Source organism: Nyctibius grandis, chromosome 16 (genome assembly GCF_013368605.1).
Source record: "Nyctibius grandis isolate bNycGra1 chromosome 16, bNycGra1.pri, whole genome shotgun sequence".
In the NCBI taxonomy this organism is placed as follows: Eukaryota; Metazoa; Chordata; class Aves; order Nyctibiiformes; family Nyctibiidae; genus Nyctibius; species Nyctibius grandis.
In genome coordinates, this window is record NC_090673.1 from 5603972 (window position 1) to 5627999 (window position 24028).

At 40.4% G+C, this 24028-nt stretch overlaps 1 protein-coding gene across 15 annotated transcripts in view; it reads left to right on the forward strand.

The window, feature by feature from the left end:
* The window catches only part of FNBP1 (formin binding protein 1), a 97428-nt gene that overhangs the window by 63490 nt on the left and 9910 nt on the right, over positions 1–24028 (forward strand). For 3 of the 15 annotated variants that reach the window (XM_068414180.1, XM_068414177.1, XM_068414178.1), the window contains exons 7-14: positions 134–262; positions 1999–2145; positions 6141–6338; positions 7704–7886; positions 13221–13307; positions 16572–16586; positions 20473–20582; positions 23405–23537. In XM_068414180.1, the coding sequence (XP_068270281.1) occupies positions 134–262; positions 1999–2145; positions 6141–6338; positions 7704–7886; positions 13221–13307; positions 16572–16586; positions 20473–20582; positions 23405–23537 (1002 nt within the window). The remainder of the gene's footprint in view (positions 1–133; positions 263–1998; positions 2146–6140; positions 6339–7703; positions 7887–13220; positions 13308–16571; positions 16587–20472; positions 20583–23404; positions 23538–24028) is intronic. The other 12 variants (XM_068414183.1, XM_068414184.1, XM_068414185.1 and 9 more) reach the window with 9 other exon arrangements.

The window sequence follows — 24028 nt, forward strand, 5'->3', positions numbered from 1 at the left end:
GAAGTGTTCAGAGACCCATATGCTAATGTTCCTCTGCTGCCTACTGGTAGGGATAGTAAGACAAGGAGTAACACGATGCATTTTTTTTATTCCATGTAGAATAAATTAGAAATCTCTTTTGACATTTCTTTAGGCAAGACAGCAAGCCCAGCTGCGACATCAAATGGCAGAAGACAGCAAAGCAGAATATTCTTCCACTCTACAGAAGTTCAACAGTGAGCAGCATGATCATTACTACACACACATACCAAACATCTTCCAGGTAAGGGGCCCTGGCACTGATCTGGAGTAGTTCATAATCTTGTGATAAGAACAGAGGGGCATATTGCACATTGCCTCAATTCTATGACCCTGTCTTTTACTTTTTGGTGATTTTTGTTGCTGTTAGCAAATTTTATATGCAGTCTGCCGACTCAAGAGATGGAGAGCTTGGTAGGATGAATTGTCCCTTTCTCTTAGACTAGATATCAAGTGATCAATAGTATACGAGGAGGATGACATTGAATTGTCATGACAGATTACGTTAGTCTTTGCAATCCTGACAATCTTGCTCTGTTAAACCCTTGTGTCCATGCAGCTGGGGAATGAGAGCGTTATTTGCGTTGTTGGGGCAGGAGTCAGCTGGGCATCGTTACATCTGTAAAGCTTCACAGCACTTCATAACCTGTCTTCAAATCAGACTTCACAAGATGTTTAAATTTAAACCACAATCAATTCTGTAATAGTGCATGTCAAAGAGTTTCAGCAAGCTTGCTGGTCATGTCTTAGGGTGCCTAAAGAAAGACTGTAGAGAAAGAACACAAAAGCCATCAAATTTATACTGACTGAAGATCTGAGTTTGTGCTTGACTGAAAGAGAGATTAGTGGAGTAGAACAGAAGTTCTAAATGACTGTTCCATTGTAATGGGTCATAAGCATCAGAAGTGGAAAGTACAACCCCTTTAAGGGAGAAAATGTCACATGCTTATCATCTGATGAGAAATAACTGATACTGGTGTAGAAAATACACATTTACTTATCCATAGATGGAACTTCTTAGCTAAATGGACACCTCCTCTTTTGCTTCATGGTATTTCAAACCAGTGTCTTGAGATAAATTATCCCTGCCATCAGATATAAATTTTTTTCAATATATTTGTATTTAACACCAGATCTGGTAAGTGCTCTGATTTGTAGGTGAGCATGCTTAAAGTACTGCCGATGTATCCTTTTCACTGCCAGTGCACCAGTAAGCTCTGGTGCTTTCTTTTAGATGTTGGAATAAGTTGTTTTGTAAAGAATTTGTTGCTTGTAGATTAGTCAAGGCAATGGGGATTTTTAAGTTGACAATGCTCCGTAAGATTCCTGCAGTCTAATGTGAAACAGGCCATTCCTGTTCATGCCCTTCTGTATCCTGTTATAATCTGTCATAATAGCGTTATGCCACATCCAATTTCCTTCTGTTGTAAATCAGAGGCCTATGGAAGAGGTGCTGGAGATCGTGGCACTGAATCCATTGAGCAGCAGAGAACATATGTTGAGAAGCCCTGGTGTGAACACTACATGATGTATAGGACCGCCTGTACATCAAAAATTACCTTCTAGGGAAAAGGAGAAGGGGAGACATCAAGATTTTTGTTTGCTTGGGTTCTGCAGTGGAATGAAAATAAGATCTTTCAGAATGTGCACAGAAAATGAAAGAATTTATTGTTGCAGAAATTCTCTTCAAAGCCTTAGGAACCATCTTTACAAAAGTCTAAAGCTGAGTTTTTGACAAATCATCATTTTTTAAAATAAAAAGTTAATTCCCAGTAACAGAGATTACTTTTAGAATGGTGTTTTGATGTTTGAGGGAACAATAACACTTGGTGCCTTCATGAGAGCAGCTGTCCTAGTTTGTTCTTAAAAATATATTTAAACCCTAAATTTGAAAGCAGCTGATATATGCTGGGGAGAAAAATTGGTTGAAACTGTGAAGTTAATCTTGATATTTGATCTGAATGAAATGTAATGTTTTAGAAAATACAAGAGATGGAGGAAAGAAGAATTGTGAGGATAGGTGAATCCATGAAAACTTTCGCAGAGGTCGACCGCCAAGTGATCCCTATCATTGGAAAGTGTCTGGATGAGATAACGAAGGCTGCAGAATCGATTGATCACAAGAATGTAAGTGTCGAATTGTTTGGATTGCTGATTGTCATCTTTAATATTGATCACTTATATATGGAGACTTAAAACCTGGGCCCAGGCTGCAGCACAAGAGCTTTATAGTCATAGAACTAAAACAAATAGCTTCTTGTCCCAAGCTACTTTGTCTGAGGCAAGATGTGCTCAGATTATTTCCCAGATCTAATTAACACCCAGAAATGCCTCTACTGCCATGCTTCTTATTTTTCTTTTTCTTTTTTTTTTTCTTTTAGGAATATTCTCTCCTTTTACTAGGATAATTACTTTTTGAAATATTGTAATTAAAAAATAAGCTTCTGCGTAGTATAAGGAAGATGGTGGGCCTAATTCCAGATACCTAATAATCACCAGTTCTTATTTAGATGGGTTCTATGTCTAGCAGTCAGAAAACTGAATGTTGCAGAAGTATCTTCATTCCAGTTAGTTTTATAATAACAGAAGTATTTAAAGTGTTGGCTACATAAATTATTGCAAACAACTCTGGCAATATTTCTACTTTACTGTAAAAATCTTTCTTTGCAGATTTGAGGTTTGCTAGCAATCTGTAAATGAGCTCTCTCAGGTCTTGATTTCTGAACATCATTGTAGGAGTAAAAAGAAGCCTTCCTGATAAAAAGACTGATGAAGAGTTCAGTTGAGCTTCCTGATGTACAGTTAGCACAAGGGCAAATGTGTTTTCTATTTTGTTTTCAGAATGATCTGCTCCCTTTCTAAATGAAGCCTCTGCTTGCTCTTTCAGCCCTTCTTATGGATCACATTAGTGCTTCAAATACAAACAGCATGTGTCTTGCTGGCTGTGTGAATTTCCCATACATCTTTTTCACTGGAGTCTTTTCTGAGCTATTCAGTGCCCAGAGCCTGGAGACTGCCATTAATTGGCAGCATAAGCCTGAGGCTGAAGTTTTAAAATGAATCCGCTACTTTCTGCTTGGCAGTTGCTCTCACAGAGAGCAGAATAGGAAACCAAGGAACTGGAAAATTACCCTTTCAGGGTGGGAGTAAGGGCACAGATTCCCATGTTAGAACAACGTCCCTTTCTTGAGGTACAGCTTTTGGTGCTGCAAGGTGAAATCGTGTTGGGGAGATTCATATCTGAGCCTACGCTCTGCTTGAATCTTCAACTCTTAGCAAAACACATGCAAGGCTTAAGCTAGGTGTTTGAATCGCCGTGGGTTTTATATCCAAGACAGTCTCTCTTGCACACAGATAAGTCCGATTGATGGCTTGTGCACAAGTATGACATTAGGAAATGGTGGCTCTGAGCATCGATAACTGAGGGATCTCCTGTAAAAGTTGTGCTAACAAAAGTGTAGTTAACCAGATTTGTTATATTTGAACAATTAGAAAGGGTTTAGCGTATTCCATCTGGAAAACAGTTATGTCTATAAAGGGTTCTTTTTTCTTAAATATCATAAAGGTTTTTTTTAATCTCTGGAACAGTAGTTTCTAACTGTCTTGATTCTGATAAAAGTGATATGCTTGTTCCTGCCCTCCTCTAGGATACAGACCATGCCACTTTATAAGGATGGCCATAGGTCCACGCAGGAGCAATTTAAAAGCTGTATTTTCTCTATTTCCGGATAATGTACTGCTTTTGCCACTAATGCAGAGCGTTACAGCAGACCTTTCCCATCTCACCCCTTAGCATTGTAAGAAGCAAGTTTGGGCTCTCTTAGGCTACCATCAGGAGAGTTTCTCCTTTTCCTCAGAAGATTCAAATTCAAGGTTGTCTCCTTTACTCATCTTTTTCAAGCTTGAAAAACTTTGGATAGGAAAGTCGACTAGGTCTGTGCTGTAGTCAACTTTGAAAATGAGGTCAGATTCCAGGAAAGTTGAATGCAAGGCCAGCTGGTGATAATATAGCTAGTACAATGGTGAGCAAAACCAAGAGCCTGCTGAGCAGGAAAAGCTTTGTGTGAAACTCTGGGCCCACACAGACATGTGTTTCCCAGCTGGGAGGAGATCTCCAGGATCTGGTAATCATAAACAAAAGTACACTATCACCAAACTTGAAATGTGTAAGGTCAGACACTATGGCACTGACAAAAGGCAGTGATGCATTTGGAGTTCTTACTTAGCTCTTGGTAACCTTTGGTTTTGTTTTCCCTTTTTCTACCCAGCTATCACATACAGAGTTACTGAAGAAGAAGAGAGGGTAGATGAAAGCCCTGCTCTTTGTGCAGTAACTTCAGCTCAGAAGCCAGGGCTTTAAACGGAACAACTACAATTAGTACAGGAAGATGTATTGGTCAGAAAGAAAAAAAAAATTAGAGAAAACACCAATTCTAGTAATTTACCTTGTGTACCAAACTGTGTGTCAACTCTAGCTAAAAGGACGTAAGAACCTACAAGTTCTGCAGCTTTTGTTGCTGTCAGTAAAATATTACCAGCTGATGATGAGGCATGACTGTTTAAAAAGGAAAAACAAAATAAAAGCAGCAGAACATTGCACTTCATGTAGGTATCTCGGAGCTTTTTGATTATCAATTTTCAGCTTTGGGTAGGTTTATTACAAACATTGGTCTGTGAAGGTGGGGTTCCTGTGGTATCTGTGAACCACTATGATTTCTAGCATCAGAATTGTGTAGTAAGGAAGGATGTATTTCTGTAGTGACTTTGAAACTGTGGAAGTGCAGACTGCTAACAGGTTTCCTTTCCACGGCCAGCTCCGTGTTCCCTCTCTCTGTGGATGCCAGCAGGATTCTGGAAGATCATTTTTCTTCCAGAGCCCCTGTTTCATTGGATAGTGTTAAGAACTGGAATGACATATGGGACAGATTTAATACTTTCTATATTCTCTGCAGCTTAAATATTACAAAGTTCTGCCTGATGCTTGCTTGCAAAATGGCCACTCTTTCAGGCTTAGTTACTAAATTTACAATTATGTAAATAGGATTGCTTTATACCCTCACTGAAGCGTATAGAATTCCTGCTAATAGCAATAGAAACTGACTGGATTTAGCTGGGAATACTGGCTCGCCCTGTGTTTCTAGTGCAATTGCAAATATACTTCTTTTTCATCTCCTTTTTCTAACAACTCCGACAACACAGAGGTCATGTTGCAAGGGTAAGCTGTGGTGACTGCTGGGTGAACCTATGCAGAACTTGCTGCAGCAGGCTCTAGCAGCAGATAAAATTAATTTGTTACGGACTTCGGAGTTCCTGTTATGACATTATCTCTGTGATATATGGAGCATGCTGGTTAATTTTAGCTCCATTGTAGTGGAAGGATGTTTTGACCAAATGGAAGGAACAGTAAAATTAAGAGGGAAAAATGAAAAGCTCCATGTGTAGGATAAATTACCAATAAGGTATTTAATGTAGCCTTGTGTGTGTTTGTAGTCTCTTCTTTCTTCCTTCTTTATCTTGCTTTCATGACCATTATTGAAAATATCTTCAAATGTTTAGATCTCAGGAAGTTTTAATGTCAAACTAGGATGAGATAATGGAAAATGGTGTTCTACCTCCCTAAAAGTTGTGTAAGAATTAAAGCTCACCCGTTCATTTCCATAGATTGTTTGTTTATTTAGAGATCTGTTATGAAAGTGAGATTGTAGCCACTTATGTTCCCAGTTGTAATACATTCTGACTGACATAGGTTGGAAACTTTTGTTCAGTGTGCGGTGGTAGTTGTGTTCTTAACGGCATTTATCACTTCAGCATCTGGGAGTATTAAATTTTACACATTTAGAGTGCCTTGTTTTGGTAGGATACTATGCTATGCCTAGGTGGGTTTTTTTTTGAAGTACATAGTCCAAGAAACGTGCCCTGATTTTGGAGCAGAAGGGGGAGAGACTTGTATTGATCCTGGGCTCTGGAAGGGTGTTTGTTCCTGGGAATGAGACTGGTCCCTGTAAAGGTTGGTTCCCACACAGGCGAACTCTGTTGTCCTTGTACTGTTTTTCTATGCCACCAATTTGATGACAGCCCTCACCTGAGATGTTTACACTTGTACTGGATCTGCCCCATTTCAGGACTCGCAGCTGGTAATAGAAGCCTTTAAATCAGGGTTCGAGCCTCCGGGAGATATCGACTTTGAGGACTTCACGCAGCCGATGAAGCGGACTGTCTCCGAATCCAGCCTTTCCAACTCCAGAGGGGACGGGAAGTCTGAGCCGAAGTTTGGTGGCAAATCCAAGGGCAAGTTATGGCCGTTCATCAAGAAAAATAAGGTACTGACTTGCAGATGTGAGCTTGGTGCTAGTATGTGTGTAGTCAATAACCTGTGTCTTATCTAGTAATCCTGGCAATTACAATTTTTAAAAGAGAATTTTAGATTCAGAAAGTTAATAACAGATATCTTAATATGGTGTTTTGTTGTAGTCTTTGGTTACTTAAGTTTCTTTATATCTTTAATTTTTTTTCTTGTATAATTTCTTTAATTATGTTGCAGTTTTTATATTAATTTAACTTTTGTTGTCATGTCTCTGCCATGGTCCATTTCTGTTCCTAACTCAGCGAAGGAATTGTATACCCACTTACCTAGTGCCATGTGTGCTAACTAACATTGTTACTTTCGGGAAGCTTTAATGTCGCGTTACTGTTTTGACACTTCTAAAACTCTCCTTGGCTTTTCATTTGCGTTATCTTTTCAGTGTGTGCACTGGGTTCAGCAGTTGGGTGGCTGGGAACAAGGAATTCCCGTGATTCATTCTTAAGCACGACTAACGGAGCATAACTAACTGAGCAGTTGACTTTTTAAAAAGACCATATTAACTTATGTATCCATTAAACTTTTTTCATTTCACTGTCATATTTTACACCATACTGCATGGCAGCGTTTATCTGGAGTTACCAGAACGTGTCAGGGTGACTGGACTAAATCAGTTTTCAGTAACACTGATGGAAGCCCAGAGTAGCTGTGTTGTTTTCCTCTCACCCTTGCTCTGACCCATACCAAACCACTTCTGCTAATTAGAGTCAAAAAAATCTACCTGTTGAAAATGGATCATTCCTGTTGTGCTGGTAGATAACACAGCTGTCTGGTGCTTACATCAGTGTAGCCAGAAAAAAAACCCCAGGACTAACCCCTGAGCAAATTCATAGAATAATTTGTAAAAGTGAAGTGTGATGCACGTTTATTAGGTATGATTTGAAAGCAGGAAGGAATGTGGTTTGTTGTTTTCCAGATAATAGAAACGCTACTGGGCACTAAGGTACCTTCCTTATCTGATCCATTTAAATTCAGGTATTTGAAAGCTCTATCCATATGCATTATTCTGAGCTGTCCACAGAGCGAGAATAGGGCAATTTATGGGGATAGTGCTGCATGGAAGAGTCTGCATGAGCCTCCTGTCAGAATACTTTGTGTTACTCTTCTGTTGCGTCACTAAAACTTCCATTTATCACATTCTTCATTTAACACGACTCTTAAATACTGCTTTCCCCCCTCTTTTGAACCATGGCCTTTAATATTTAATTATTTAATTGGTTTTTTCTCTGGATTTCAAATATTGGTTTTGATGCTTATTTTTGTTTTGTGTTTTATCTTTTTATTTTGGTTTTTATTCTGTCACTTCTCCATCTCTTATACGTAGCTTATGTCCCTTTTAACATCCCCCCATCAGCCCCCTCCTCCTCCCCCTGCCTCTGCCTCACCCTCTGCTGTTCCCAACGGCCCCCAGTCTCCCAAGCAGCAAAAGGAACCCCTCTCCCATCGCTTCAACGAGTTCATGACCTCCAAACCCAAAATCCACTGCTTCAGGAGCCTAAAGCGCGGGGTAAGTTCTCCTCTGGATACCTCTCTCTCTCTTTCTTTCTCTTTGCTTTTTCTTGCGCTTTTATTGCACGTTCTGTTATGTAAAAACTTGTTTTGCTTTGTGAATGAATCCATGGTGTTTTATCATAACATGCAGACAAATCCAAGGAATCCCAACCTATAAAGCCATTTGTAGTCAAAAACCCCACAATGAAACCACAAAAAGTACAGTTGCTGATGGAGATTACCCATTCGGGGGTTTTGGGGAGGAGGGATTGTCCAAAGTGTGGAAGGAAGAGCTGAACATTAAGTAATACTCAGGTAGAAGACAAAGCCATTAACTTAGTAGCCCTGCATATGTCTGTGGCAGAGTAGGTTTGGAGGAGCACCATTCAGAGGTTTACTCTGATCCTGGTGCTGCATGTTGTGTACCTTAATGTGAAAAGTTTTCTTCCCTGCAGGGTGGATTCAGCTCAATATCTGTGTCAGAAGGAGAAGAGTAAATTAGGAGGGGTTCTAGAAAAGAATTCTTCTGACCTCAGTTGGTGCAAGTTCAGGCATTTCCCTGAAAAGATCTGACCCCTCTTGCTGTAGTAGTGGGAAGATGACTTCCCTGTGTTTTGTGGCCAACTACGCCTGTGTGCGACTTCTGTTCCAGAGGCTCAGCCTCAGCTTGTGCTTCAAGTGCTGCAACGTTAGCTTGCTTAGTGAGTCTGAGTCTTAAGATAAAAAAACAGGTGAGATATGAAAGGTGAATTGATTCTAGGTGGTAATAAAGTTTATATAGTACACGTGTCCTTTAACCCAGGGCTGCCATGTGGGTGAAGACTGGGGAGGGCACTGAATTTAATGTTCCCTGCAGCTACCTAGATGTATTGATTGCAGTTGGCTCCCAATATTTGAGGCCGACACTTCTCAAGGACCTTAACCACGTCCTGTAGCGTGAAGTTTCAATAAGATAGGAAGGTTTGGTTTGATTGCTGCAGAGAGCCTAAGAAATCCTGCTTCCCAACAAGTTCCTGTCTGCATTTGGGCCTCCTTGAACAGATGATGTGGCTTTTTCCCCTGGCAGCAGGTGAAGTGCCATGTGTTAGATGCTGGTTTATGCATTGTACAGTGCAGAGAAGCTGAAAGCCTCCATGGGTGACCTTGGGGATTCACCTGGGTCTAGACCAACTGGATCAATGTTTTGTGACACATCACCACTGTTATAAGTGCAGTGTCCCTGTCTCCTTTGCTGCTGATAGAGTAGGAAGCATGGCCTGAGTTTTCCCAGGTCAGCTGCTCTGTTCTTGTCCTTGACAGCAGCTGTGGTTATATTGGTAAACTGATGTTGAAGTGTTTGTGTTTAATTAAATGCTCTCATGGTGGTCTTCATAAGCAGTAAAAAATGACAGGTCCCTGAGATAAAATTTTCCATTTCTCAAACAAAAAGAAGAGTTTATCTTCCCAGAAGCTCGCACGTGGCACAGTTGTGCTGAGAAGTTGCTGGCATAGCATGGCTTTGGCTCCTAGGTTAAGGTCCTTAGAATTATTTCCTCATAGAAGAATTACAGGAAGGAGACACAAGTGTTCAGTATTTTAAAACGTTTTTTAGAGCAGGCTGTAACAGCAAGGAAATGACTACTTTAAAAAGCCCAAATTCTGCTCCAGGGACTGCACTGACATTTAGGGCTGAGGGCTGGAGTTGTATAAAAGTGGAGATGATTTCAGTGGGGAACTTCAGTGGTTAGTTACAGAGAATTGAGAACAGTGCTGTAAACAATATTTTGTCTCATCTGATTGCAGACGGTACACTTTAAAAAAAAGGTGTTTTGTATAGAGTGGTTTTCAGTTCTTTGCTAGGGAATTGCCATTTAATGGGACATTCAGAACCCCAAAAATCACATTTCTGGTGCTTTTCACTGGGGAAGCGGGAAGTTTCTAAGTTGTCCAAAGGCATGTTCTGTAAATGTACCTCCTTCCCTCAGTTGCACTTTGGCTCAGAGCATCTTTTCTCAGTGGCTTTTGTGGGGGAAAACAAGTCTTTCAATTCTGCTTCTGCAGCAGCAAAGCTGTGGCATGAGCTAGGTGGTGGCTGTCTTGGTGGCACCCACTGTGGCAGGTGGGCACCTGGCAGTCTGCTTCGTACGGGGTAGCAGTGAGACATTTTGGAGAATCAGAAGCTGCTGGAGGTGAGGGTTTGTACTGCGACCTAGTGCTCCAAAAGTGCCATTTACAGAAGAGAATAGTGAAAATAGTGCTGAATATTTCTAACTTGATTTAAAAATACTACTTTGTAGTTCCATGGGCACTTCCAAGTTTGTATTTCAAATGTACAAATTCTCCTTTAGTGAGTATTTGGCTGTATAAGTAATTATAACTAATCGCTTTTAATATTTCCTGAAGAAAGACCATTATTTTATGTATTAACTGTCTGAGAAGTCCATGTGAGTCTTACAAATTCTGCATACCATATTGATTTTAAGTGTGAAAGGTGAAATAATGAGAACAATTTCCTATAGTCTTCTCTGGAATCCCCCAAATTTCTGCTGACACTTTCATTAAAAATGTGCAAGGAAAGGCTATTGCTAAATCTTCATTTCAACCTTTCACTATATTCTCTTTCATTTCCTTCCCATGTTAGCTACCAGGATGTTTGTATGTAAACACTTTTCCTGCCTGATTCGTCCCACAGAGTTGGAGGCCAGTGTTCAGATCATCGTCTCTTTTTTTCCAGAGGGACGAATTCAGGCCACTTGGTTCATCTAGAAATATGGAGTAGGAGAGGCTGCAAAGCTCTGGCAGCTTGCTCCATCTGATTTGAAAACTTGTCAAGTTCCCATTTCATAGGTCCTTGGTGATTTGTATACAAATGCTCAGGCTAAAAGATCATGAAAATGCCGTATGACCTTCAAAAACAAAATAATTCAAACTAGGCAAAAAATAAATCAAGAACCACCCCCAAATCCTGTTAATTTATCAAATGAAAAATGAGTGGTTGGCATTTGTTTCCGCTGATGTGGTTGATATGACCCACTTTATATTCAGTACAGCCAGATAATACTATTAATTCTGCTTTTACCATAATAAGTTTTATAAGATTTCCTTTTCTCAGTTCCTCACTGTCCCCCTGCCAAATACAAAAGCATTTGGATTTTGCTCAGGAGCATGAGCACTAATGTTACAAATACCAGATTGTGATGGTACCAAAGAAATTAGGAGGACGTAGAGGGAAACTGTCCTCTACGCAGAACATTTGATCTGTACAGAAATACATCAGTGAAGCAACTTTTGGAAAGGTCGTGCAGGGAGCCAGCAGGACAGCACAATGTAACGGGTGTTTGGCTTTGGACACTGAATAATTTCATTTGCTCTGAATATTGTCTCTGCACTGCTGGTTTTGTTCAGAGACAAAATTCCGCTCCAGCCAGACACCTCACAGTAAAGGTGGCCACAAGGAGTTTTAAGTCTTATTTTAGAGTATTCAACCAACTTGTCAAGAGGGTCCTTCCTGGATTTGTTGATAAACTGAGCTGTGAACTCCTACAAAAGCCAGGAGTTAATTAAACAAATAAACAATTTGTTTATTTCTGAGGAAACTGGATCATACTCCTTTTTTGCAATGGCTTAAGGAAGAAGTGCATAAAAAGGAGCTACTTAATGTGAACAAGTCCAGTAGATACTAAGACCTTAACAGGATAAATACTGCCAGCAGAACTGCACATTGTAATTGATCCTTGAAACATAAGCGAGTGAATGAATTCCTATGCAATTCCTCCATGAAATCTTTTATATCAGAACATGTCTGGAGGGGCAGTATGTTTTAGTAATTTCCTTATAAAGTTTTGGTTTAGCATCTTATGTTGCATTTGGAAAGAGAACTTAGGAAACTAAAGCGGAAAAATCACTGGTGACTGTTAAAATGAATTATATAATTAGTAATGATATGTCCTGTGCTCAGTCTGGTTTTAATTTTGCTTCCAAACCAAAAATCCAGTGAATCTTGTTTTCATGGAAGGAAGCAGATGCCTGAACAATTTACAACAGATGCAAGGTTAACATAGAGGCGCCAATACCACCATCAGTGGTCACTGCCAATATGAAAGCCTAATCTGTTTATAAAAAAAAAAAAAATAAATTAGGTGCTGACTCTTGTCAGTGTCTATGGTTTTCTAATCACATTTTTGTGTTTTCCTCAAAGCTTCTTTCTTCTAACCCCAACAGCAGAAATGTCCATTGTAGAAAATACTGTAAAACCATTACAGCACTTGTCATGGATCAGAACTAGGAGAGGAGGGGGGGAAAAAAGTCTTTTACACAGTTTTTTGAGTGCTGTTTCTAATAAGTCTTTAAAAAGGCACTACTAAAGTAGTATAACAGTTAAAATCAACTCTGTCTCTTTAGGGAAGTTAAAGCCAGAAGAGTACAAAAAATGAGGAACCACTTACATAAGTCATAATTTCATTTATGCTTGCTCTGCTTTTTCTAATTCCATTTTGAGGACAAAGGAGACTTGATATTCTGCTAGTTGATATTAATTTTGTGTTCTTTTGTTTTATTGCTATAGCAGCAGTAACATCAGCACCTTTATTTAAAGAGCAATACTTCTGATCTAACAAAATCCAGGGGCAGAACTTACACCTTTGAATTGTTGTGTTGTGCAGACTTGCCTTTCTTCTCCTACCTCAGAGACTGGGTTGCAATTAAGCAGAGAGGATGGGTCTGGGAGCTGGGACGCAGATATTACTGTCATTACCCAAGTTCCAGTCTCCAGACGGTTCCAGAAGGCACACGGAGGGACTTTTGTGGTTTCCTTTTTAGTGGAAGTTGTTGACTTCATTACAATGTGATTTTATTTCCATTGCACCGGTTAATGTTTTCCCTTACCATCCCGTCTTGCCCCTGTGACACACTGTGCAGTCTTCTCCCTCGACACTTAGCTGTTGGTCTGCCTGGGTGATCAGTACTCTGTTCTGTGAGCATGCAGAAACAACAAACAAAACAAACCACCCCTCTTGTACCTGCTCTGTTCCCTGCCCCCGGGAATACTTGTTATTCTAAGATAACTGTATAAATCTGTGCCAAGACCAGGATTTTTTGGTGGGTGGGGTCATTAAAGCCATGGTTTATTCTAGCACAGAGAGAGAAATGTTTTCTGACCTTGCGTGTTTAAGCTAGCATTTAAAAATATATTTTCTGTTTTTTGTGAGAATGCTAAACTGTTAATATTTGCCTAGTTTCTAGGAAGCTTCCACTTTGTACTTAAAGGCTAGTTAAACACCCAGCTGTCTTTTGCTGTAGAAGCAGTAAACACAGAGGTGCCGTGCTCGTCTCCAGTGTAACGGATGTGTGTTTTCTCTTGCTGACTCACCAGCAGACACAGTCTTTGTATATTCACAAAGAACTCATGAAGAGGACTTTAGGGACACCCACGTGTGCCGTTGAGGCTAGGGAATATGTTGTAAGTCCGTGTATGGTGTGATCAGCCCATACCGTTGCTACACAGTCGCTAACCCCACTTACAACGCCATTAGAGTGTGCTGTGGAAATGTGCTTTGTAAAAGATAAAAGGGAAATTTGGTGGGAGGCAAGTTGCAGCTTACTGTGTTATGTGCAGGAAAGATGTGTCTGCTAGTCCTGGAAATGCTGAAATTGGCACAATTAAAGCAGCTGGACCTGTGAAATTCAGAGTAAGTACTACAAACAGGTTCCATGCACTTATTCTAAATTCTTTAATGAATGCAGTCTTGAGCATCATGAGCCAACCCCTGATTTACAGCATTGCAGTGACACGTTCTGTGCCTCGGTCGTGGAGCGCTCCGTGGAGCTTTCTGAAGCTTCCCTGAACTCTCTGTAATGATGATAGTTCATGGAATCAAGATATGTGACCTCTAAATCTGATACCCACATACAGCAGAGTATGGGGAGATTGTTACAGGACCACTAAGAAAGAAAATTACCTCTTGGTTGTATGGAAGTCCGGTGATTTATTTCAACCTTGTTTTCTGTAAGTGAGGTTAGTGTCCGTGACTGTCCAATAACACATGGACTTGCTGGCTTTCATGCGCTCTCATGTGTTATTGAAGCTTGTGGCTCTTAGGCTCTTCATTTTTTCCCTGCAAGATTAAGCTAGACTTGTTTTAAATTGACAGCTTGAAACAGATTTGCTCATTTTGAAGAAACATAATATATTTGATCATTTAGGGGAAAAATGCCCCTGTTCTCCCAGGAGCTGTGAGCAAGTTTCTAGCTGTGAAAACCCAATAGAATGGGCAAAAGTAGTTAATTAGTGTTTAATGCAGATTTATTTTCAGTCTGCTTATTTGTGTGTATAGAAACTGAATCGCTGCCATGTAAAATTATGAATACATTTCAGAAATGGAAAACTGAATATGACTTATTTCAGCATTTCATTGTTTCCAGTCTATGATCTGCTTTGTTATTTGCACTGGTTATAACAATCCCTGATGTACTATTTGGAAATGCTATTAATAAGTTCTCTATTTTTGTCATACTTAACAGTGTAAGAATTCGGCGTACAGTGTCTATAATCCCTTTCAAATTTGCTGGATTTACAGCAAAAGAATAGTCTTGATGCAGATGATTCTTCGCAGTAGTATAGTGCCTTTAGAGTGAGTAGTGTTTAGAAACTAGCGCATGTAGCATACATTTGTGCCTTTTCTAGAGTGCTTCATAGGTAAATATTTATTCTGCACCATGAGTCTTGTCTGTATATCTGTACAAGGATCTCGATTTGTGCTGATCACGTCTATGCTAAAGTTCACAGGAGTGCTAAAGCAATTACACAAACAAAAGCTGCCTACGCTGAGTTTCTTCAGCAGCGTATTTTAGCTCCTTTTTTCTCCTTCCTGTATGGTTATGCTCTCAAATGGATTGCTTTTGTTTGCTTTTTTTAATGGCCTCCTAGCTGAGAGAGTGAATTTCTCCGTTGCACTGTGATGATTATCATGTGTTTACTTCCTAACGGACTGAATTTCAGAGGGAAGTCTAACTGCTGCATTGTGACTGAATGCATCAGTTCAAATGGAATATTTCACTGTTTATTTCAAGGCCGTATATTTTCCTTCAATGGTTGGCACGTATTACTGTACAAATTCGGGTAACTAATGGTAATTGTTATTTTTGAAAACTTTTTCTTTCTTAAAACACACTGTCAAAAACATTGTAGGTGTGGAACCACCTTTATTTTAAACCCAATCCTAAAGAACTGTGCTTTTGCTAAAAATGGAGTGTCTCTTTGAGAGCACCATACCCGGGAGCTGTTGGTAGTAAAATAACGGAGAACTCTTGAACTGGAAGGAGGTTCCGAAGTCTCACAGGACAGATCATTGCCTGGAGTGAGAGGCGTTTCCAACTGAGATGTTTCACCTGTCTTTACCACCGAGCATGTGCATTTGTGCACTTTACAAGTTTGTTGTGTAGTTTGAGCATTTCACAAGTGTCCCCAGAGAGCTGGGAGGACAGGCACCGTGCAGGTTGCTGCAGGAGGAGGCTGCGTGCAGTTTTAATTCTCCCTTTAAAATCTGGCTTTAGATCTTGAACACCATCTAACTTGTGCTCCTTGGCACGGAACAGAAAGGCACTGTAACAGTTAGTCTCTCTATCTCTTGGAAAACCTTCTGCATTGTAGCTGTTATAACGCCTTGCAACACCCTGGAAGAGGCTTTGGTAATTTTGGTGGTCGCTGCCCCGGGCGCATGTGTTCACCTGGCAGTTTGAGACCCTCCAGCGCTGTTGAGAGCCGTGCGTGCGAGTGATGTAGGGCGGAGGCAAACCCTGCTGCTGTGGAGGCTCTTTAAGCATACACTTCTTTTTAGTCTTCCTTTCCCAGGGTAACTAAAATATAATGTTTTGGCTCTGTACCAGTAAATGTGGTAACCTTTGAAGAATTAGACCGTGTATATTGTTTAAATAGCTTGAATAATGTCTTACCATGCTGTCACAGAACCAATTTGGTGTAAAGAGAAGAGATTTTTTTTTTTATTCTTTCCTCCTTCTTGGTCCTGACCTTGTCTGACTGTATGGCCAAAGTACATTTGAGACCGAGTACTTGTTTTTGAATTGTTCAAGAACACAAACTGACTTTATGTGACAGCACTGTACGCAATCAACAGGGACATTTCAGGGATGTTGTCCTTTGGACGTAGGCCCGAGAGCTGGGAAATCACTGGAGATGCCGTGGTGCTTTTTGCAGCTGGAGGCCAAGGGCAGTGCCTTACCGCTTCACTGAGTTTTGGCTAGGTGTTATCCCCCCTTCTCCTAAGTCCCTGCGTAAAGGGGCTGATGCTCGTGGCTGCATTTCAGCACGTTTTTGATCTGAAGTGACTGCATACATTTGCAAGTTCTGAGGTTTTTTTCCGCTTGAGAGGTGTTACTGTAATACGAAAAATCTCTGTAGTTGTAGCCGCTATAAATAAGGCGATCCAGGCCAGATTTGACCTGCAGTGCTACAGCACATGTGTGGAGGTACAACACTCTTCCATTTCTGTTTCTGGCGAGAAAACGGCAGCTGACTGATAACCCTGGCCCATCTTGTGAACTTTTGCACAGATCTGTTAGCGTTACCCATTTTGCCTTCCAACAGCAAGGGGATTATGTGTCATTTTATTGTAACATCAGTCAGAAAAAGTTCCTCTTCTACTGATGCACTGTTGTTTTTTCTCTTTCTCCCCCCACCCTGTATCTCTCCAATTTTTACATGAAGCTTTCTCTCAAGCTGGTAAGCACATTTACAGCATGCCTGTCCTGTGTTTTAATCACAATTTTCTCTGTGTGTTTTAATGTGCACTGTGCCACATATGACATGACACTGAAATTAACTGTTAAATTTGTTTCTTCTTTGTGTTTGCTTTTTTTTGACACTTATCAGATAACTCTGAATACACAGGTCTGGAGTCTAATAGAGGTGATCAGAATTCAGTCTTTCTAATAAGCTGCTAAAAATTAACTCTAATACATAGTTTAGTTTTCACTGATATAATCTAGGGCTATGAAAATGTAGAAAAACAGTATCAAGTAATTCTGCTATTGTGTAAGTATACATTAAAACATTTAAAGAAAAAATAATAAATAAAGGTCTCTGTGCTTGCTGGACCTTTTCCAGAAAGAAATGCATGTCTTTTGTGTAACATAGCTGCAAAGTTTGCTTTCCATGTCCAGGTATTACTGGAAATCTGCATCTTTATCACCTACATTTTACAGCCCTACGTAGTCCTTCAGAATAACTAATAATGATATTAATTAAAGTTCTGTAAACCTTAACCAACAAGGTTAACTCAATCTGATTTGAATTTGCAAATGGAGATAGGTATATATATATGAATCCTAAATTCTATCTTGGATGCAGCTGGGAAGGTTTCTTGAACTACGGTAAGATAATATGTTACTGAGTTGGAAAGGGAAGGGGTGAACACATTTGGGAAAGCAAATTATGTGCTGAACTTCATACACAAGGTACCACACTGCTTGAGATACTCCACACCTTGACATGCTCCTGACAGCTTGTCTACATTCCTTTGCCCTTCGTGAGCCCAGTCACAACTGGGCGACTGGTTTGCTGACCCTCTTCATGCCAGCATGCGAGAGCCACACGTGACTGATTGCAGCTTCAGAGGATCTGCAGTAGCAACTTAACTGCATTAGCTTGAAAGTTTTCTCTTTCCTCACCAGTCAGTGCCTTTAGGTGCTCTCTCCTCCCTACACATTTATTGTTCTTGGATACATCATTGTGGGCCTGTTCTGTTCATAGCAGCTTACTCGAAGGAAGTGCATGGGCCGTGAAAGCTGCCTGCTGTAGCTCTGGAGGTGTCAGGTCCTGCCGCTGGTCTGTCAACACAGCGACTTGATTGGGCTCCGTGAGCAATATTGCTTCTCACTGAAGACCTGTGGTGGGCCTTGAGGAGGGATGGAAATCTCTAGCTTACTTGCAAACCTTTTGGCTGGTAGTCCAATGCCTTTATACCAGGGATTTCCATTTGTTGTTTTTCTAGTCACAGTGCTAGTATGATGTGTAGCTGAGCTAAGCCTTTGTATGTAGGAATAAATCCTCCCAAAATAAATGGCTGACCTGGCCTTTCCCCAAGAACTGCACAAATCAAAAAGGTGTGCAGAGAGGGCTGAGACCTGTGTGCGCCTAAGCTGGAGGAAATCGGTTTGTTCACAGTTTCCTCTCGGATCATAGCTGTACAAGGGCCAGAACCGGGGCTGATAAACCTTGTGCTCTCCCCATATGTAGCTTCAGCCCAGAAACTGGTCCTGGCACGGCCTCTTTTTTCACAGCCCTTCATCTTGGGACAACTTGCATCCTAAATCCCAGTATCTTTATGCAAGGAGATCTAGTGAGCACTCGCTCTGCTGCTCCTGTGATAACACATCAAAAATAGCACAGATTCCCCCCCCGCCACCTCACTGTTGAAGCATTTCTAAAAATGTAGGCAATGTTCACTACTTGAGAGAGCGCCCAGGTGTGGTTTTGCTTGAGAGCATGAAATGTGCCCAGCATGTGCAAAAATTGCTCCTTGACTCTTCCTTTTGGAAGAGGAACTGTAGCTTCTGTTATGATGGAAAATTATTGAGCATGGAAGAAATTACCTCCTAGTCTCAGGCATGCATTTCTATGCAACACTAATGCTTTGGTCTGAAGCATTGTGAACAAAGATACTGAATTTAGTCCAGCCTAGAGCTTTTGAATGAAGTTGAAGAATCAAAATGAAGATGCTTCTCCAAATTTTACTACATCTATTGCATTCTCCTAGTGTATAACTGGGGATATTTTCAGTCATCTGTCTCTTCTGCTTGGAGTCGAGAAGAATATTTTCTATAGTCTTTCTTGTAACTGCTTTTTTATTTACAAAGCTACATCCAGATGCTTTGCCTTAAAAAGATGTATGTATGGCTTTAGTGTATAGATTACCCATACAGTATAATCATTCTCGTGTTTAATGTGATATGGGAGTTACTATCAAGCAAAATATTATTATCATTAAAGAATGAATTAAAATAGATCTCTCCTGTTCCATGCACAGCAGGCAATGTAAGCACTGCTAGGACTTCTTGTAGCTGAAGTTTTAGAATGAGTTTAACTTATTTAGGTTTCTTTTTTTTTTAATTTGTCTTAAATTTGCTTTCTCGTTGTCTCATGAAATGGAATTTTAAGTGTATTATTACACAGATGATCCTTAACTAGGTGCATATGCCATCTTTTACTGAAAATCAGTATGGCAGCGTTTTCCTTAGGCTTGCCTGTTCTGCTGTTTTGAAATTTCTAGACCAGAGGAGGAGATGACCTGTCTGTAGTTGTCCTACATCCCTCTGACACCCACACACTTTCTTCTAAACAGCTTTGTTCTGCAAATGCAGAAGAAAGAGCACATTCAGTGCAGAGCTGAAAGGGGTCTGACGGGCAGCTTTTGTGGCAGCATGTCCACTAAATCATACTTCTCTGGGAGGGAGATTTGGCGTTTTAGTAAGCCTAATGTCACGACTCTGCTCAGAAGCTTTCAGTAAGCTGCTGGGCCGTTGAATGTGGTTACTGAGCTTTGTGTTTTTACCCTTCTTTCTCCCATAGGCCAGTATTCCCCCTTAGAAATGGGACATGGAATGAGCAGAAACCAAACCAAGGAAAACCTGTACAAAGTCAAGATTATGTACAAGAATCTCATTCCCTTATGGTGCAGATAATTAGTATTGATGTGTGTTCAGCATAGCCCACCCAAACTGTCCCCCTTGCCTTCTTGCAAGAGAAAAATAGGTGGTACTTTGAAGAAAATAGTATGGATGTATTTTATGTGTCATCTATCTGCTATATCAAATTGAGGCAATCAAGAAGAGGCATAGCAGTTTGAAGGCAGAAAAGGGCTTTTCAAGCAGAATCACACAAAGGTAACCACTGTGGTCTTCAATTTTTTTTTTTCTTTGGTTATCATTTCAAATTGATTGATTTGATATAACTCCTGATTTTTATGCCAGTACAACTCAGAGGGAAAAATTGAGAGACTTTGACATGGAATATGGATCCTAGAAAGTAAGCAGCGTGTTTTTAAATTGCAGAATCCCAGAGGAAGCACTTCTATTACCTTAGTGTGTTCAGGAGAGCTCTGACATAAATTAACTGTATTGGACCAACACTCAGACTGTGCAGAGCAAGCCAGCAATTAGTGGTGTACAGGAGAAGTGCAACTGTGACATGGGAGTAAAAGCTAGCAACTGCTTTTATGGGGATGCTGTCTGTAGCAGAGTAGAGGAAGGCAGGAAAGATCAGCTTTCCGTGAGAGTGGAACTCTGTTAAATAAAATCTGATTATAACTATGGATAAAAATAATTTCTCAGCTTTACCATTGAATTCTGGCATTCTTTAGTTGGTGATCTCCCATTAGCCATTTGGTATGGAAGTGGGATGTGGTTCCTGGGATTATTTCTAAGGCATCCAGATTCCTAACCATTTAGGGACTGATAACGCTTAGTACAAATGATAACAATGCTTCAGACCACTGTGATTTTGCACAGATTTTTGTGAGCTGTCTTCAAAATGCAATCCTGAAGGATTCTTTCAGGCTCTTATTTTTTTTCTTTCTTTCCTTTCCCTCTCTCCATTCCCCTCTGTGCAGGGAGCAGGGCCAGAAGACTTCAGCAATCTCCCACCTGAGCAAAGAAGAAAGAAACTTCAGCAAAAAGTCGATGAACTAAATAGAGACATTCAGAAGGAGATGGATCAAAGGTATGTCAAACCTCTCCAATGAAGAATGAAATGGGTAGTCTGATATATAACAGAAACAATTAAAATATAAGAAAGGACAAATAAGAACAAGGTTCTAGGTTTGTTTAGTGTGCTGTTCCAAGAAAAGAAGAACCAGAGTTTACATATGGCTAAAAACACCCGAGAGATGCAAGGTTCTCCACAACTCAGATTCTGAAATCAGTTATTTAATTTTGGCTGATGTAGGTCAGAGCTGGGGCAAAAGCTGGCTTTCCCTTTATTCCATTCTCTCCCCTCAGTGTAATGCATATCCTGCCTTTGGAATCGTGAGAAGATCTTAGGATGGGAATTATATATAAGTGTAGCAATTGGAGACAGTTTTTCCTTCTTTCTGGAGCTGCTTTCTGGGGCTTTCTCAGGAGAGCAGCGGTTTAAATGTGAGCCAAAGGTCAGTTAGCTACACTAAGTTTGTTTCTTGATGTGAGCTGTTCCTGAGGGTGTTCTTTAGGAAAGAACAGGATGTAAATACAGCACCACAGAGGTACAGTCATAGACCCCTTAGCACTGAGCAGGGCGCCTATTACTGTGATGGGCATGGGTAGATCCCAAGAAGAGAGGCTATTACGAGCATAACATCGTCAGAAGTGCTGATTGATTGGTGTGTATTTTAAGACTCTCTGATCTGTAGCTTACATTTCCTGGAAGCAGAAAGATAATGACTCCTGGGCTTTTGTGCATGCTTTTTCTACAAGGCTGCATTTATTCTGGTTGAGAATAAGGCTATTTTAGTTACACATTTTTTATTGATTCTGGCAGCCTGTATTTGTTGTTTTGTGTTTGTTCACATTCTGCAGTTGCATTAAAGATTCAGCATGTTATGTTTGCAAGAGACAGAACTTTTCTTCCCTGAATGATTTCAAGACTTGCCCTCTCTGGTACTAGTCTATCCCTAAATATTGCTTTGCATTTGTACAGATGTGCCTACATTTTCTGCTAGCTTGCTTTGGAGAAGCTGTTTATTTGATCTTGTAATCCAAACTTTCTTCTTTGTTTTGTATTATGAATAAGAAAGGAAAATTGCACCTAGTTATATGATTTCTCATTGCTTTGGTTTTTTTTCCTCTGTGGTAACTTACATAGGTCTCTGTATAGATTTTCCTTTCTGTTCTGTATTGATTCTGAGGTAACCCAATGTTAAAATCAGATATGAAATCAGAGCAGAATGAAGTTATTTTAAATAAAGATAGTATGTGGATGAGGATGTAGCACCAGCAGTTAAATAAGAGTTAAAAAAATAGTAATAATCATGACTCATGTGTTTGCAATATTGTCTCTTAGGGCTTCAACCACAAAGCACTCCCACTTCCTCACCACCCACACTTTTTCCCATTTTCTATCCACACAAAGCAAAGGCAGGCACAAGATTGCAATTGTCAAGAGTTTGGTGGGAAACTCTAAAATATGAAGAGTGTTAACTCGAGTCATGGGACTCGCATTAACCTTTCTCCCCCCAAGTAATGCCTAGAGAAAAGCTGAATAGCTGTGCCAGTAATGCAGGAAGTCAGCTCGAGAGTCCACCGTTCTCTAAGCTCTGAAATGTTCATAATCACACAGAACTTTTTTCTTTAAGTTCAGCCTCAGCTTGATGCAGGTCAAAGGCAGCACGCTGCTGTCAGCGAGATGCTTTCCTAGGGGAGCTCATGAAGGCATGTACTAGGTTAATCTTGGCCTTACAGTACCACACTCATCATAGCAGGCCTTAAAATTAACATCTCTGAAACCCTAGGCGTTTGGCATCTGGGTGGATACAAAACACAGCCCCCAGAAAGAGTCTAGTAAAAATCCTGTGTAACTTAACAGGATGCAGGGTCACATTATGTGGCCTAAGGTCCATCTGTCCCTGTACTGTGACAAATGCAAACCATCTGGATTTAGCTTCGTTTTAAGCAGTGTGAAATAGATATCTTACAAATTGTTTGGGTTGCAAAAGACAAACTGCACCAGGCAGGGCAAGAAGTTCTGGTTAGCACTCCATTTTTATTATTAATACATTCATGTCCAGCTCTTTGTCCCAGTTTCTCAACTGGATTTCAGCCCATGATGGAGAATAATGATGCAACTGTTTATCTGTGCCCCAAAAACTGGCATGATATTCATCTAGAAAGCTGAAGCTGTCATTTGTTGCAATGGTAGCGAGATTTTTTTTAAAAATTATTATTTTTTTCCCCAGGCTTGGCACATAGATATTGTAGTACTAAATAAAAGAATGTGTCAGGCTAAAAGTCAATACCAAATTCCTCCTTTTGCCTTGCAGAAAGCCACTGTCCAAGAATTCAGTCATTTTTCTGCTAGGATTCTTCAAGTGGGGCACATGGAGCTTGAATCATTTGGTCTAAATATGTTGTGTGCTTGTACCGACACAGCACATCTCCTGTGTAGCCTCACGACCCACTGGTGCGGCTCCTCCTGCCAGCCCTGCTCACATGAAGAGCCCTCAGCTGCCTGTAGAGTGAGGAGCTCCTTTTGATGTAGGAGCTTGAAGAGTTTGGCTTGTGTGCAATGTCTCTATCATGTGACATTGTAGGAAAAGGCGTCACTCTTTTTCCATCTCTGACATTGTAAATTCTCTTCTGGCAAGTGATGTTACTGTTATTTTTTGATGGCTGGTTCTATACAGGGCAAAAGCCCCTGTCTGGATGTTCTCAGTTACCTTTGTAACAGATCAGGCTGGAACCACAGAGTAAAGAAGAGGCAGTTTATTGTCCTTTCATTTTCCCTTATTAAAGGCATTTGCCCCCAGCTGCACTAACATTTCCATGTTTTATTTTTCTTCTGTCTCTCAGAGATGCCTTAACGAAAATGAAAGATGTGTACATCAAGAACCCGCAGATGGGAGATGCAGCGAGTGTGGACCAGAGGTTGGCAGAACTTGGACAGAACGTTGAAAAGTTACGATTAGAAGTTCAGAAGTTTGAGGTAGGGGAAGAACATTGCAGTAAAAAGTAGCTCAGTGTATGCTCGGTTCTAAGCAAATGCTTCATTGCTTTTCCAGATGTATTGATGCATTTTCTTACTATCTATGGGTAAGTGCTACTTAAGCACGTGCGTTAATTGAGATCTTTGAGCCTATTTGTGTAACATAAATATGCACCATCTCTTGTGACCATCAGCCAACAGTCCTGCTGTTTAATTTGCCACAGAAAACAAATTGTTCTAAGTGGAGGATAAGAGAAAATGTAATGCTCTCTGGACTGCCCAGAGGGGTTCAGATGCTTATTTAATTAATTAAATAATTTGAAGCATCATGTTACAGATGTCTGTGGAAAATCAGAGGAACATAAATGCAAAGCACCATTTATAGTCTAACAGCAAGACAGAAGCCATCAGATGAAATATGTCTTAAGAAATAGTCTGCCATTAGCAGGAAGCTGCTTAGAGATACAAAATCTCTAGAGCATAAGGAGTAA